This window comes from Schistocerca cancellata, chromosome 7, assembly GCF_023864275.1.
Source record: "Schistocerca cancellata isolate TAMUIC-IGC-003103 chromosome 7, iqSchCanc2.1, whole genome shotgun sequence".
Lineage (NCBI taxonomy): Eukaryota > Metazoa > Arthropoda > Insecta > Orthoptera > Acrididae > Schistocerca > Schistocerca cancellata.
The window spans coordinates 391,880,319-391,896,654 of NC_064632.1; the positions used below are offsets into that span (position 1 = coordinate 391,880,319).

The 16,336-nt window shown below is 42.7% G+C and overlaps 1 protein-coding gene across 1 annotated transcript in view; it reads left to right on the plus strand.

Moving 5' to 3' along the window:
• The first annotated feature begins 1,045 nt into the window (after positions 1–1,045).
• Positions 1,046–16,336, plus strand: part of LOC126092787 (vesicular glutamate transporter 1) — a 169,955-nt gene continuing 154,664 nt past the window's right edge. Inside the window, exons 1-2 of the mRNA XM_049908515.1 lie at positions 1,046–1,179; positions 16,063–16,122. Coding sequence (XP_049764472.1) covers positions 1,046–1,179; positions 16,063–16,122 — 194 coding nt within the window. The remainder of the gene's footprint in view (positions 1,180–16,062; positions 16,123–16,336) is intronic.

Here is a 16,336-nt window from a genome sequence, read left to right on the forward strand (position 1 = left end):
CGAAAAACAAACACACACACACTTTCCACAAAAAGCCTAATGACACTAACGGGACAAGCGCGGGAAATGGGGTGTTTTTGGGTGGGGGCAAACTAAATATAAACCAATTTAGACACCCACCCCCATACAAAACCACACAAAACGACGAAATAAACCGACATCACAAAACTCCCCAAATACCACTAAACACAATATCATCTGGAATCGGACACTTCCCTTCACCTATATAGCTCAACAGCAGCTCCCGATCCCATAAATTACGATCAGACACTCCCCTTGGCCTATGTAGTTCGAAAACATCTCCCGATACCAATATCAACATACACAGCCACATATTGGGATCGAACACTTCCCTTGATCTGCGCACTGTTAGTTTTATCCGTCATATCCCTTCCTGAACAAAAACAACAACCGATTAATTTTACTAAAATTACCACACGATGTACAGCGAACAACACTGAATTAACCTTCACAAAAAATCGTTAACTCACTGAAACGAATTCCACTACAAACACAGCCGACACTCGAACAATTCTGGATAATGATCAAAAGCAAACTAAGCTCATTACACCACACAAACAAAGACCTTGAACATACCACCAGAGAGCACAACAAACCACAACACGACGACATCTACAAACACGCCTCACTCACCAACCAAACTCCGCGCCGTCATGACGTCACACACGACAACACCCTTACGTCACGGGTCAAAGCCGACGCGTGGGATCGGACGCTTCTGTCGACCCTGGTGTCCTTTATCTTGGTATACTAAACTGTCGAAGTTATCACTCAGCACAGGAGAAAAACACCAGGTGCACTGCAGTAGACTCAATTACCCCAAGTTGTCATTTGAGACAAGAAAGTCGACTGTGTAAAAGGAGCTTTAAGGTACGCATTCTAGAGCCCGTACTTACTAGAGTTTTTTGCTTTTTGTCCTTCTGAAACATCCTGTAGATGTAGATGAAAGGAAAGTAGGGAGACAGAGGGTAGTGAATTAGGATGGCGCGGCGCAGGACGCGGTGCTTAATTCGTGACAACTGGCATGCGACACGCCGCCTTCGCCGCTGCCGCCGCCCCCCTAACGCACGGGGGAGCGGACGTGCCGGCTCATAATGCACTCGGCGGTGGGGTGGGGGGAGCGTCGCGGCGCAACATTCATAACTGCTGGATTGAGCCGTAGGAATCCGGGCGGCGCTAGTGCCGGTGCGTGCTGCGCAGTTTAGCGCGAACCGCTGCGGGGCGGCAACAGACCCATTAATATCCCGGCCGGTCCCCTCGCCTCCCCCTAGGTGACAGAGCGGCCACCCCTCACTGCTGACAACGACTCTACAATTATGATCCGCTTATGAGGGACGGTATCCGTTGCAATCAGAGTGCTCCATCAGAGCCGCGCCGTGCCTCCATTAGCCTACACGTGTTGCCGCTGGCGGACCAGCCACCCGGCGGCTCCCGTAGGAACAGGCAAGGGTAGACACTCGCCTCAGTCCCCCAACCCAAGTCTAGGTTGTCGGCACCAACGTTCCGAACTTTTCCGCCCTACATTTGCAGCGCGTTCGGAAATTACCGTTGCAGTCTTCTAAGATTTGTACAGCGCCGTGAGCACATAATATTTGAAATTGGAACCCATGACCCGAAAAGGTTGATATCGTGATGATGTTACAAGCTTACAAAGGTGATGGAGAAGGGTAAATGTATCAGTTTGAAGTAAGGATCACTCTACGGGAAACGAAAGGGTCGCAAGTTGTGAGCAAATAACGTTCTAATACCTCTGGAACTGGAATACATGTGCTAGTACTGTTGTTTCTAAGGCTGTGAGGTAGGTAACTTTCAGAGGCGGTAGTGTGGACCAGAACAAGAAAAAATGTATGGTGAACATGGGACCTAAAATGCTTACCTAAAGGAATACTAACCCTTGTTCAACAGAGGGGATGTGTTTCAAAGAATCGAAGATGAAGAAGTGGTCATAGCTCCTCAGGTAGCAAAAATACACTACTGGCCATTAAAATTGCTACACAACGAAGATGACGTGCTACAGACGCGAAATTTAACCGACAGGAAGAAGGTGCTGTGATATGTAAATGATTAGCTTTTCAGAGCATTCACACAAGGTTGGCGCCGGTGGCTGACATGAGAAAAGTTTCCAATCTATTTCTCATACACAAACAGCAATTGACCGGCGTTGCCTGGTTAAACGTTGTTGTGATGTCTCGTGTAAGGAAGAGAAATGCGTACCATCACGTTTGCGACTTTGATAAAGGTCGGATTGCAGCCTATCACGATTGCGGGTTATCGTATCGCGACATTGCTGCTCACGTTGGTCGACATCCAATGACTGTTAGCAGCTATGGAATCGGTGGGTTCAGGAGGGTAAAACAGAACGCCGTGCTGGATCCCAACTGCCTCGTATCACTAGCAGTCGAGATGACAGGTATCTTATCCGCATGGCTGTAACGGATCGCGCAGCCACGTCTCAATCCCTGAGTCAACAGATGGGGACGTTTGCAAGACAACAACCATCTGCACCAACAGTTCGACGACGTTTGCAGTAGCATGGACTATCAGCTCTGAGACCATGGCTGCGGTTACCCTTGAAGCTGCATCACAGACAGGAGTGCCTGCGATGGTGTACTCAACGAACCTGGGTGAACGAATGGCAAAACGTCATTTTTTCGGATGAATCCAGGTTCTGTTTACAGAATCATGATGGTCGCATCCGTGTTTGGCGACATCGCGGTGAACGCACGTTGGAAGCGTGTATTCGTCATCGCCCTACTGGCGTATCACCCGCCGTGATGGTATGGGGTGCCATTGGATACAAGTCTCGGTCACCTCTTGTTCGCATTGACGACACTTTGAACAGTGGACGTTACATTTCAGATGGATTACGACCCGTGGCTCTACCCTTCATTCGATCCCTGCGAAACCATACATTTCAGCAATATAATGTACGACCGCATGTTGCAGGTCCTGTACGTGCCTTTATGGATACAGAAAATGTTCGACTGCTGCCCTGGCCAGCACATTCTCCAGATCTCTCACCAATTGAAAGCGTCTGGTCAATGGTGGCCGAGCAACTGGCTCGTCACAACACGCCACTCACTACTCCTGATGAACTGTGGTAACGTGTTGAAGCTGCAGGGGCAGCTGTATCTGTACACGCCATCCAAGCTCTGTTTGAATCAATAGCGCACGCGTATCAAGGCCATTATTACGGCCAGAGCTGGTTGTTCTGGATACTGATTTCTCAGGATCTATGCACCCAGATTGCGTGAAAATGTAATCAGATGTTAGTTCTAGTATAATATATTTGTCCAATGAATACCCGTTTATCATCTGCATTTCTTCTTAGTGTAGCAATTTTAATGGCCAGTAGTGTAGTACCGGTACACGTATTCCAAAGTCAGAGGTACCAGAATGATTTTCACTTGTAGCTTTCGACTCGTTCGCTTTTGAAGCAGGGCTCTTACCTCAAATTGATACATATATCTGTCTCCATCACTCTTGAATGTGTGGGACATCATCACAGAACCACCCTGTGTATACATACATTTACAGGCGCCGGAACCTATACGTTTGCGCTCTGTAGCGTCGTTGGATGACGTTCCCATTCTAAATATTTGTATTCACTTTCTTCTGAAAATCCTATAAGTATGTAACGTGAATTTCCGAACACGATTTATTTAGGTACTAGCTATCTGCGCCCGGCTATTTCCGTGTACTAATTCTCATCAACACGTTATTCTCGAAAAGTTTTGGAATATTAACAATTAATAGTGGTCATTCGCTTTTTATTTCTATAAATCCGGAGAGAAACTGCGAAGTAAAGCATTCTACTCCCTTCTCCAGTTTTACCCTCTACAAGTTTTAATGTCCTACAACGCCCTTAGTAGTCGCACTTTTTGCCACTTTCTATTCACCCTGTATGCGAAAGAGGGATGGGGGTCGCTGTCGTCAATTGACATGAGCCTCCTTTTTAAAGAAAGTTACAAGTAGGAAACACCCTGCAGTTAAGCAACATCAAAAATGCGAATAATTAAAAAAAGATGTGTGTGCTTAGTCACCTCAAGGTAGCACATTCCAATACCGATGAGAGTATTTCCCATTCTTACACCATTTCTGAAGAGCTCAATTGAAAAATTTTCATTATATCATGATTAAAAAATGAGATTTTTATTTCCATTCACCTTGATTTTGTTCGATAATCTGTGGATGATCAGGGCAAATGCGTTGTTTATGGCTTACGACGTTATTCAGTGAGTTTTGATCGTATAAATTCAATAAAATTCTTACACTGTAGAAATGGACTTTATTTCTGATAAAGATGTGGTCATTTTGTAATGCGAGAATGCTTAACGACAGAGCCAACACGCATCTGAAATGATTTCGTCATTGAACAATGTGGTTGCCACCTGTTGAAGTATTCCTCCCGTAAAAATATTAATTAACACTTTTGATTGCCTAACAATATGGAAATACGGTATTTCAGATAGTTCTACTAAATAAAACGCTATTACATAAATGAAATCTATAGCAATTATATGTAATTTTTATTCAATAAGGAGGCTACTGCTCAGAAACTTACATTATTCTTCCACACGACGTAACTGCAGGCAAGAGACTGGGTAAGTCACCACGACACAAGTGAAGAATTGTAGCATTTTCTTGTTAAAAAAACAAGTGAAAAATTGTGTAATTGGTATCTCAGGATGCAAAAAAATCTCCAGTTAGTTAAGTTTTTAAAATAATTTGTGTATGAGAAGTACAAGTCTGTCTCAATTATTTGCTTGAATTAATAAGTAATACTATAAGAGGGATTAGTAGTTTACTGGTTTCTCGAATACCACACTCGTCTGACGAGCATGCATGCAATGTCGTCTGTCCCTAACGGCACACATTGTTTCTAACCCCCTAATTTAAATAGCACAACGAAGGTGTGCTACGACCATGGTACACAGAGACATAAAATGTATCAAACAATACGTTTTATTTAAGGTGGGGAGGTCTGGTACTCTTACACATTATGTCTTGTAAAGCCTGAATTGTTGACTATTCAGGGGAGTTCGTAGGACGTAGAAAAATATGTGACGCCTGTGACCATTTTCAGGTCATTATAGAAACAAAAATTTGTCAAAATGAATAAAAATTTTGATTGCTACAGTAACCTGAACGCCCACACAAGCAATCAAACGTTATCTAAACACTTATTACAATAAAAATGGTCCCTTAACATGCGTTATGACTGCAGCGTGCAAAGACTCAGTAGGAGTGTTGGAATATGTGACTTAGAGGGAGTTGATCTGAAAACTAGAAAAACTTCAGGGAAGGGGCAATAACTCGCTTTTCATAGACGTTATCAAACACCAATAAAGATTAGGACCATATCCCAAAGCAATGAAATCATACAGAGAAATGACAATGGGATGAATACAGTGGAATAGAATTCAACATCAGTCCTTCCCCCACAAATTTTAATAAATTCAGTTACTTCATTTAAACTGGGTTTCCATCCCGAAAATAGAGGGTGGTTCTGCATAAAATACTTCGATCTATTCCAGGATTCTCAGAAGTAAGTGTTAAAGATGTAAATGACGATATAATCACCTTTTTCGACTGCAGACAATGACATACTAATGATGGATTAGCTGCAGAAGCTGACGCTCAATCTGACGTCATTATGACACATACAAACGCCACAAAACAATGGTTTATTTGGCACGCAACACATAAATTACTTCAGCTGAGATAATGCTTGCGAAACACTGTGTAATCGTGCTATGAGTAAAAGACATAACAATCTGGCTGGAAAGAAACATACTGATTATCTCAGACAATAAAATTCACTGTGGCTATTTTCCTGTAACCGCGTAGTATATGAGTGACAATTTTTATGCTACGTGAAAATACATATAACGTGAGGGGTTTTTGGCATTTAACAGATACCACATAATTCTCTTTCTGAATTTCCGGATTTTTTTGTAATCTCGATGACCTACGGTCCCATCTACTCCGGATAAACCAGGTACCAGGGTACCATTAAATCCACAGTAAGAAACATGGTCCACATATAAAGCATTAATCATCATACTAAAAGCAGAAGTAAAATTTTTATGTGGGAAGCCCATTACATTTTTCCCCTATTCTATGAACGGCAAAGTCGCTTATCAGCACTGCGATGGTAGTTTATCAACAAGTAGAACTTCGTCAAGTGTTACGAGTAACTGGAAACTGACACAGATATCACGTATGGTGAAATGAATTCGTCATCAACACGTCGCTGACGAGCGATGATGACTTACGGTAAACTGCATGCTATAATTAGGTAAACTCGATACATAGGAAATTATAAGAATAAAACGTTACCATAAAAACTTGATCACAACCGTATAAAAGGTATCATTTACCTGCTTCTGGATCAAAACATAAAATCAATCTCTCTGCTAGTCATGCGTCCAGAACGATGGTTCATCGCAGACTTTTGTTTCACGGGTTCTATGTTTAGCTGATCTTAATTTACTCACTTGCACACAGAATTTACTCTAGACGCAGACAGGTGGTGTACACTGATTTCATCGTGGAGGGTGAATAGGATACTATCGACCTTACGCATCTAGTCTCCTTAGACCCGTAATGAGCAGCAATAGTGCTTCATGATGGCAATACTTGAAACATGACAATAACGTAATAAATGTAAAGAAAGAACTTAGTAATTTAGACTTTTTATTCGCAAAAAATACCTCTTTATCTTTTTGATTCTTACTTCTGACCGGTTGGATGTGGACCGCTACAAATTAATCTCCTGTGCCAACCTCTTCATTTCAGAGTTACACTTGCTGGATGTATTCTGGTATCTCTGTTTCCCTACCGTTTTTAGGCTCTACAGTTCCTTTCAGTGTAATGGATGTTATTTCCCGATGCCTTAACACATATCCTATTATCGCGTCCCGTTTTCTTGAAAGTTTCCCATATGTTGGTTTCTTCACTGATTATGCGGAGTACCTCCTCATTCCTTATCTTACCATTCCATCAGATTTTCCACAGTCTTTTGTTGCACTGCAATGCAATGCACTTCCAGTGCAATGGATGTTATTTCCCGATGCCTTAACACATATCCTATTATCGCGTCCCGTTTTCTTGAAAGTTTCCCACATGTTGGTTTCTTCGCTGATTATACGGAGTACCTCCTCATTCCTTATCTTACCATTCCATCAGATTTTCCACAGTCTTTTGTCGCACTGCAACTTAAACGCTTCGATTCTCTTCTGTTCCTGTTTTCCCACTATCCATGGTTCACTACCATATAATTCTGTCTCCAGCCGTACATTCTCAGTAATTTCTTCCTCAAATTAAGGTTTACGTTTGATAGCAGCAGACTTCTTCTGCCCAGGGATGCGCTGTTTGCCAGTGATGGTCGGCTTTACATGTCTCCCTTGCTTCGCTGCTCATGGGCTAACTTTGTCTACTTGTTAACTTTTGTTAAGTTTCTTGCTACTCACATTTCTGCTAATTCTCATTGCTTCTGTCTATTTTTCCGTTTGCTCTTAATCCATTCTCTGCACTCATTAAACAGCTCATCCCATCTGACAGATCCTGTAATTCTTCGTCAAATTCACTGACGATACCAACGTCATCAGCAACTATTATCATTTATATACTTTCACTCTGAATCATAATACCACTCCTGCACCATTTTTTCTTTTTAATTTCATCATTGCTTCCTCGATGAACAAAAAAAGAAATGGAAATGAGCGTATGGCATTCTTGGCCGGGAGGCCCCATCCGGGGAAGTTCGGTCGCCAAGTGCAAGTCTTATTTCAGTCGACGCCACATTGGGCGACTTGCGTGCCGATGATGAGAATGAAATGATGATGAAGACTACGCAACACCCAGTCCTCGAGCGGAAAAAATCTCCAACCAGGCCGGGAATCGAACCCCGGCCAGCTTGCACGGGAGGCGAGCACGTTACCACCCAGCTAAGCAAGCGGACTCTTCGGTCTACAGATTGAACTGTAGAGGCGAAATACCGCATCCCTTTCTTTCATCCTTTTTAAACAATGTACTTCGTTCTCGGTCATGCAGTCTTGATCTTCCGTCATGATTCTTGTACTTATTTTATATTAGCCACTTTTAGCTGAAGCTTAATCCTATTTTTCTCACAATTTCGAACATCTTGCAGCATTTTACTCTGTCAAACGCTTTTTCTAGGTCGACGTATCCTGTGAACGTGTCTTTATATTTCTTCATTCTTGCTTCCATTTCTAAGCGCAACATCAGAACTACCTCTCTGGTACCTTTACCTTTCCTAGACCCAAACTTATCGTTGCCTAACAGATCCTTAATTGCCTTTTCCGTTCTTCTATGTATTACAGCATTCTTGTCAGCAACCTGGATGCATGAGGTGTTAATATGACCGTTCGATAGACCGATTGTTCTTCCTTTCTAAATTCGGAACTGTGCGGATGGTATGTTCTCGAAAGCGTAATGAGATGTTGCGAGTCTCATAAATTGTACACACCAAATAAATTAGGAGTTTGGTTGCCGATTTTCCTATTGGTTTTAGAAATTCCCATACACTGTTGTATATCCCTTCTGCTTATTTCATCCCAAGTATTCCAGTCCTCTTTCAAGTCCTTACTAATGTTGGACCCCCTTTTCTCTATTCGTTACCTTACAATATAGTTCTAATACCCCTTGATTATTAATTTTCAAATGCCTTTACATACCGAATTACCAGTTCAATATCATCACATACTTTGTCTATCTCTTCATCTTATGGTGGCGACGCATATCTGAACAACCATTGTCAGTGGTGGTTGCTGTCGAATATGATGAGGAGAACATAACACCTTAACCATAAAATTATTATGCTGTTAGATAACCCATTGACAGTACTCAAACCTACGCTATAAATCAGTAAAATGTAGCTTGTGATGTAGGCACATATGGAACGGGGGTTGTTTTGTCAATAAGGATTACGATTGAACGTTTCCATGACGGATACAAACATTATGTTGCATTCAACGTGAACTGATGCGAGGAAGTATAGCGATAGCTGGCAACACCACTGCTTCTTTTACTCTGTTGGTTGCAGTTTTTAATAGAATACTTTTGTTTGGAGCAAAATTCCACTTTCGTGAAGTCTTCAGGTAATATTAGGAAGCTGGACGCATCTAACTGGGAACCGTTCTGCACACACTTATGCAGTTCCTGAAATGTTTTGGTGACATTCGCCATAAATTAATAATATGTCGTGCAATCCTATATTATATTACTGAAATCCTACGTATGATTTACGTATTACTGACGTTTAGACGATTCGGTAGTTTTACTGAGAGTTTACAACTCTCCTGCGTATCTAGCGGACAACCATTAGATATGTAATGAAATGGAACATCTACAACCCTCCTTACGATGTTATTTATGAAGAGGTTGAAAAAGTCAGACAACCAGTTGCAAATCAAAGATTTGCTTTGCTCCTTGCAACTGGCTGACTGAATCTTTCAACCTCTACAAATTTATACAGTTGCTGAATCACAGCCATTTTTAAGAATTTGAGGTTATTTATTCTATGGCTACTAGTTTAACAGTTTCGATGCTTCAGTGCATCATCTTAAGGCCTGAGCTGACGCTGAAGGGGTTAACACTATCTGTATACAAGATTCATCAGTAGCCAGCATCTATAACTGGTTTTCGCAGACTACCTGTAACAACGAGGTTGTCTGTGAAAACTAGTTGTACGAGGGTTGACCAGAAAGTAAGTTCCAATCGGTCGAAAAATGGAAACCACAGTGAAAACCAGAAACGTTTTATTTGTAACAGTTAGGTACACCTTCCACCTACTTCTCTACAAAGTCGCCGCTCCAGCTTCGAGTTTCGTCGTAGTGTTGTATCAACTTTCCAATATCCTCGTCATAGAAAGCAGCCGCCTCTGCTTTCGGCCAGTTATCTGCACTGGTCTGCAGCTCGCTGTCTGTGGAAAAATTTTGTCTTCATAGCCAGCGGTTCTTGTGAGCAGAGATGAGACGCAGGGGAGCCAGTTACAGACTGTATTGTGGGTGATCAAACACTTGTTATCGGAAACGCTGCAGGATCGTCTAAATTGCCCCTGCAGTGTGCGGTCGAGAATTGGCACGAAGAAGGAACTGCATGACACAGGCGAAATCTTTAATAAGGCCCTCTTACTTGGCAGTAGACGCTATTCCGTACGCATCTTTACGTGCTCATTGTTCACTCAAAACTGAAAAGAGACGACGGTCATACTACAGACGCTGCCCAACAGTCTGTGCATAGGTTTATCGGATTTTCCCAGTGGTTCCCATGTCGCGACCGATCGGAACTTACTTTCTGGACAACCCTCGTAGACGTTGGCAACTGATGAATCGTGTATACTGTTACGACTTCTGCACCACTTGTTAGCAGCAGACACAGTGGCTGCGCCAAAGACAGAGACGGCGTGGAGTTTTACAATTATTTATTGAACTTTCTTTACAGTTTCTCCCTCGTCGTCGCTGCCCAGCCCTGCTAATACCTCTGCCTGGCTGCTGCTGTGTAGATTCTCCGACAATGCGCGCAACGCGCGCCGCTGATCGCACTCGGGAGCCTCAGGCCACCAGTGCTCCGCTGAAGCCAGGATGCCATGTGGTTGAGATGAACTCGCCTCCACTCTGCGCCCCAGTGCGGGCACCCCCACGGAGCCGCGTCGCCGTGAGGTCAGCTGCCGACGCCTGCTGCACCGGCGGCTGGGAAGCCGTCAGTCGCGATATCCGCGAGGTCCCGTCATGGACGGACCATGCGCCATGGGGCCGGGTTGCCGTGAAGTCCGGGCGTCAGTCCCCAGCGGCACCTGTGACAAAGACCGCGCTGCGGCTGATCCTGCTGGAAGTTCTCGCTGTAGTCAGCCATGGTGCCGACCGAACTCGGGCCGACCTCCAGAGCTGAAATTGACATCTGGCGGCGAACGGATAACTCCTGCGAGATGGAACAGACTTCCGGAATCGTCACCTATGAAGATTGAACATTCGGACATGGACCACGTCCGTCCTCTGATCCGAACTGCTTCCTAATGGCTTCTGTCTGTTGCTGCCTGCGCTCCACTGTTTATGTCCGGCAGGAGGACTTTTTTACCCTCGGTGATAGCTTCTTGTTATTACTCCTGCAGTATATTGCAGCATAACTTAGCGTACTGACCTCACTTCCCCTTACTCAGCACTCTCCAGGCTTTGCTCAGCTCTCGGTCTGTGTGTGTCCTTGCATCAGCCTGTGGGTAGACTGCTCCTGTCATCAAGGCTATCTGTGCCTGCCTACTTGGCAACGCCTCGGTCGCCGGCGTGCCTCTGTTTTGCCATTCTCCACTGCGTGAAGCGACGCTTAGTACATGTGGCCGCAACACTATGGATGGTCGGTTAAGTCCTCCACCGAAATTGGTAACCATATAATAAATAAAATCTTAAAGACGGCTGTAGATGTTCTATTGTTCTATTTTAAATACTGTAAAGTACATCAATGAGCTAATATGGTGGTTCTTGTCCATTATAGCAGCCATTTTATTCTCGCCATGAGTCATGTGTTCCTTGTTCATCCCTAACCTAATCATATGCAACATTGACTCGAAAGGTGGCAGAAATCTCAATCACAAGGATAGGCATGTGACTTGACGAGCAAGCAATATGTGCACTAGCGGTACCAGCGGTCACAAATCATATCAATGTGTCGGACGTAGCATAGCGTTGTTGAGAACAACATATTCTTTGTTAATAATACGCAGAACAAATGACCAATAAATTCTGGCCTGTAATTGTACTTTAATTTGTGCAACGGATTCAATACTGTGACCAACTATGCCGAGATTCAGCGTCTCACGATATCATCGCTGTACTGACGCAGCTCTAGTCAAATCATAGTGCAGAGTGTTGACTCTGGGATTTCGTAATATTTCACCTTTCGTGTCAATGTTGCATATGATTAGGTTAAGGATGAACAAGGAACACATGACTCATGGCGAGAATAAAATGGCTGCTATAATGGACAAGAACCACCATATTAGCTCATTGATGTACTTTACAGTATTTAAATCTTCAGATGAGCGTTGTATGCAAGGTACAGAACTATAGTTTGGCCGTCGATGAGAATGAGATTGCTTCGTTTCATGACTATAGACACTGAGAGATTGTGTGTGCCCTGTAGGGTTTGATTTTATAAGACTATAGTTTGTTAGTATAATTTAAGTTAAATTGTAGTGTTAGCGAACAGTTGGGGCCTGGTGTGAGATGTCATCCTTAGCGTACATGCTCTATTAACCAATTAAACCAAATACAAACTCTGTATCTTGCATGCAAAGCTCGTCTGGAGACACATTAAATCAACAGAAATCAATCTGAAAGTATTTATTTTACTATTACAGATCTCACCAAAATATTGAATTATCTATCTGTACAGTTTCCTCTCACTTTATTTTAATCCCAATGCACATAACACTTACGTAACAATGTAGTGATCTCGGCAACTTATTTATGCATCGTATCACCTGGTGCTGTTTTCTATACATTTCTTCGTACTCACCGTTAGGTACCATGATCAGACTTGCTTCACAGCTTAGTATTCCAAATACGATATTTTTCCTGACAAACTTAATTTTAATCTTAGGAGCTACCATATTCCCAGTGCAGTACGGTCCTCGTGGAGTCGCTGGGCGAATGGCTAATGCAGTCGCCCTTATTTTGCTCACGGAGTGAAAAATCAAAGTATTCACACGATATTAATTATCTAAATTAGCACATTAACACGAATTTTTATACTCAAGCACCTACCGTGGGTTGTCCATGCTGAACCCATTACGTGTGTGCGGGAGCTCGTTTTACCAAAAAACTGAATATACCGAAAAATGATATGAAAACGGAATTTCACACGCAAATATATATAGCACACACGCAGTCCTATAATTAAGAATGATACTTCTGGTCTGCTTTGTCGATGCGATTCACCGTGACAAAGACTATACGTAAATTTACTCATCCTTGCGGAAGTGCTAGACTTACTCGAAAATCTTCACGCGGCTCTCTTAAACAGTCTCACGTTACACACTAACACACGATAACATTTCAATTTACATCTAGCACATATAGTTGCATTATTTACGAATCACGCCGAACAATAAAGGACCGTTGCTCTAAAACAAATAATCCTAACATTCCACATTTATCTGCATAAAAAGTCTATCAAAGTTCAGAAAATATCTACTCATCTTTTTGTAACAGTTGTTATGCTGAAAAGAAGAAACATTGTTTCTAACTACAGCCTAAAGTATTTCATATTCATACCAACCTGCAGAAAAATATTCGTAGCACACACAAAGTCAACCGTTCAGATCAGGAATCAGCGCCAGAGTGAGGAATGGCTGCCTACAAAGGAGAGTTCCATCCGGTCACTTGTGGAAGGGGTTACATCCTCTTCTACAACGGCCACCCGTAGTCCACACTCTCCACCACTTCTGAACAGCTCCCTTCTTTGAATTAATTTAGCCGAGCAAGTGACTGGTCAAGAATTAACAACGACTACACCTGCACTAATCATGTCTCCATGCAGACGACGCACACCCACCCACCCACACCCACCCACCCACCCACCCACCCACCCACACACACACACACACACACACACACACACACACACACACACACACACACACACCATCCAGTAATAAATACACAATGAAACGGTACAAATCAGGACATAAGGATCAACTGGGATAGGAGGCGCACATTCAAATCATAGAATCCACATCTTCATTGTTTTCTACTTTGACTACCGGTACACAAGTATTGAGAAAATAGGTCAGATGCTATTAATTCCTAATGACAAACCTGATCTTCTTAAACAACGGTTACACTGTGTTCAGTTGAGTCTCCTAAATGGAAATACATATCTAGTCACGTACCCTTCCCTCAAGGAGACAGATTTCCGTCAACTGTGGATGAAACTTAACGTAACGCTTGTCTAGGCGATACTAACTTATGTGTGAAACGAAGTAAAATGCCTGGCGAACGTCATGCAGATTTTTGCAACAACAGCGGAATACTCTTCAATTTCAACATGCTTTTCTCAGACCTGCAAAAGAGTTATGTGACTGAATCTGTCGGATACAAATCTGCTATTCTCGTGTAGAAACAGGAGTTCAGTTTTTTGTAAGTGACGCCTATAGTATGTAGATGATAAATGAAGTTGGTTTAACGAGCTGGTCTTTTATTAGCCACTGTATGTATGTATGTATGAGTGTGTGTGTGTGTGTGTGTGTGTGTGTGTGTGCGTGTGTGTGTGTGCGTGTGTGATTGCACACTGCATTATCTCTGAAACGCCTTGAGCAATTTCTACTTTGTTGTTCCTGGAAGTACAACAGTAAATTCTGGTGCAAAAATACTCAATGAATCCACAGAGATAATGTGAAAACGAGCTGACAAGTATAAATCTTCGAAATAGATATTAATGGCGAGTCAAGTTCTAGGTGTTTCTAGACAAATTAGTGACAGTCACAACAACATTCAAGTTTAGTCAATAACACCATCAGAGCTCTGTGACACAGAACGTTTTTAGAAACGAGTAATGTTCTGTAGTCTCTTTGCATGAACTAAAAGTGAAAGCATTATTTTCCAGAGTCTTTACGTTCTGCAAAATTATGCATCGTGCCATATACTTTCTAGTTCACTCGCGTTGATATTTTGATGTTGGAGAGATCGGGAGGAGGTGTAGGGAAAAGTGTTACAATTTGTACGTCTTAACTGAAATTGCTCATAGGTTACATTATAGGAATATATCAATTCATTTCCTGCCCAACAGAAAACTGCGATAGGCCAGTGACATTGCCACGTCAGATAAAGAGCAGATGAGCTATTAAAACATTCATTGTTCACAACAATTACCAATTCAATAATTGAGACAAACAAGTTAAGAGGAGATGTTTACTCTCATTTTTTGCTGGTGATTTTTTTGTTTTAGAAAATTATAAGCAACGCTTGTATGTCATTGCTATGATCTCGCCGAATTTACTGTAAAATGGACAGAAAGGTTGTGTACGCAGCAAACATGCGAAATGTATGACTTTCATTCGGCCCGTTTTCATTTTTCGGACAATGTGTTGTAGGGATGAATTAGGGACACCTGCATGGGTGTAGATAACCGTCGAATAAGCATATCTAAGCTGGTTGGTGTACGAGAGAGAAGTCGTTAATTTTCATCTTTTGCCTCGCTTTCTAGCAAGTCTTCGCAGTCGTCAGCGTGTCTTCGATTACTACCTCAGGTCCCATGCAAGCGGATGAGAATGTCTCCGATGCCATAACGCTGTTCCACCAGCCTGCGTCCGTAGCGCGCTGCACGTTTCGAGCCGGCGTTCACCTGGACGACGGCATTAATGGAGAGACCATCGACACAGTGTAGCAAAAATGTGATTCACCGGAAGAACTAAGACGTTTCCATTGATCGACGTTCGAGTCCCTATCGTCACATGCCCACTGAAAAAGTAATTTTCACGTAGTGGTGGTCTGCTGCAGAGCTCCATGTTGAATAAAGTACGATGAACGGTGTGCTCCGAAGCGCTTGTGCGTGCACCAGCATTGTTCTCTTTCAGCAGAGATGCCACAGATCACCAACAATCCTACTTTACACAGAAAACATGCTTCCAAACCCAACGTTTGTGAAGAGACTTGGACGTCCATTTATCGCTTAGTGGTAGTTTCACTGTCCTATCTCTTTCCGTAAATGTTCATGATAGTACCACGTGAGCATTCGAGCAACTTTACCGTGTTCGAGAAACTCGTTCACAGGCTCTGGGTAATAATAATCTGTCCTTCGTCAATGTTGCCTATCTCAATGTACTTCCCCCATTTGCAGCCCATATGTCTACTAGGGTTAGGTGCAGTTACATATTTCTGTTAGCGTGTCATATGCCCACAACACCACTAAGTGGGATCCACCTTCGCGGTGGTCAGTGTTCATAATGTTTTCTTTTATCACTGTATGCTCTGCGCAGACAAACAAAAAAATTAATCTCTTTGTCCGTTTCTTTTGTTTCAGAAACATCCGGTATGAAGAATTCGAAATGCCTTCCAAGAACCTGAAACACATGAACATGGGGTAAGTTCCTTCGAAATATTTTACGTCATCAAACTATCTGTGAGGTGCATCGGGTAGTATCTGAAAATTACATTCACCAAATAACTAAACGATGAGTACGTGCTGTAACGTTCAGCATTATTTTTTGATTTCATTTAATTAACACATGGCAAAACTACAGCAAACTGTGTGACGTGTAAAATGTAATAGTTAGGTATGAAATGAACATTTAGAA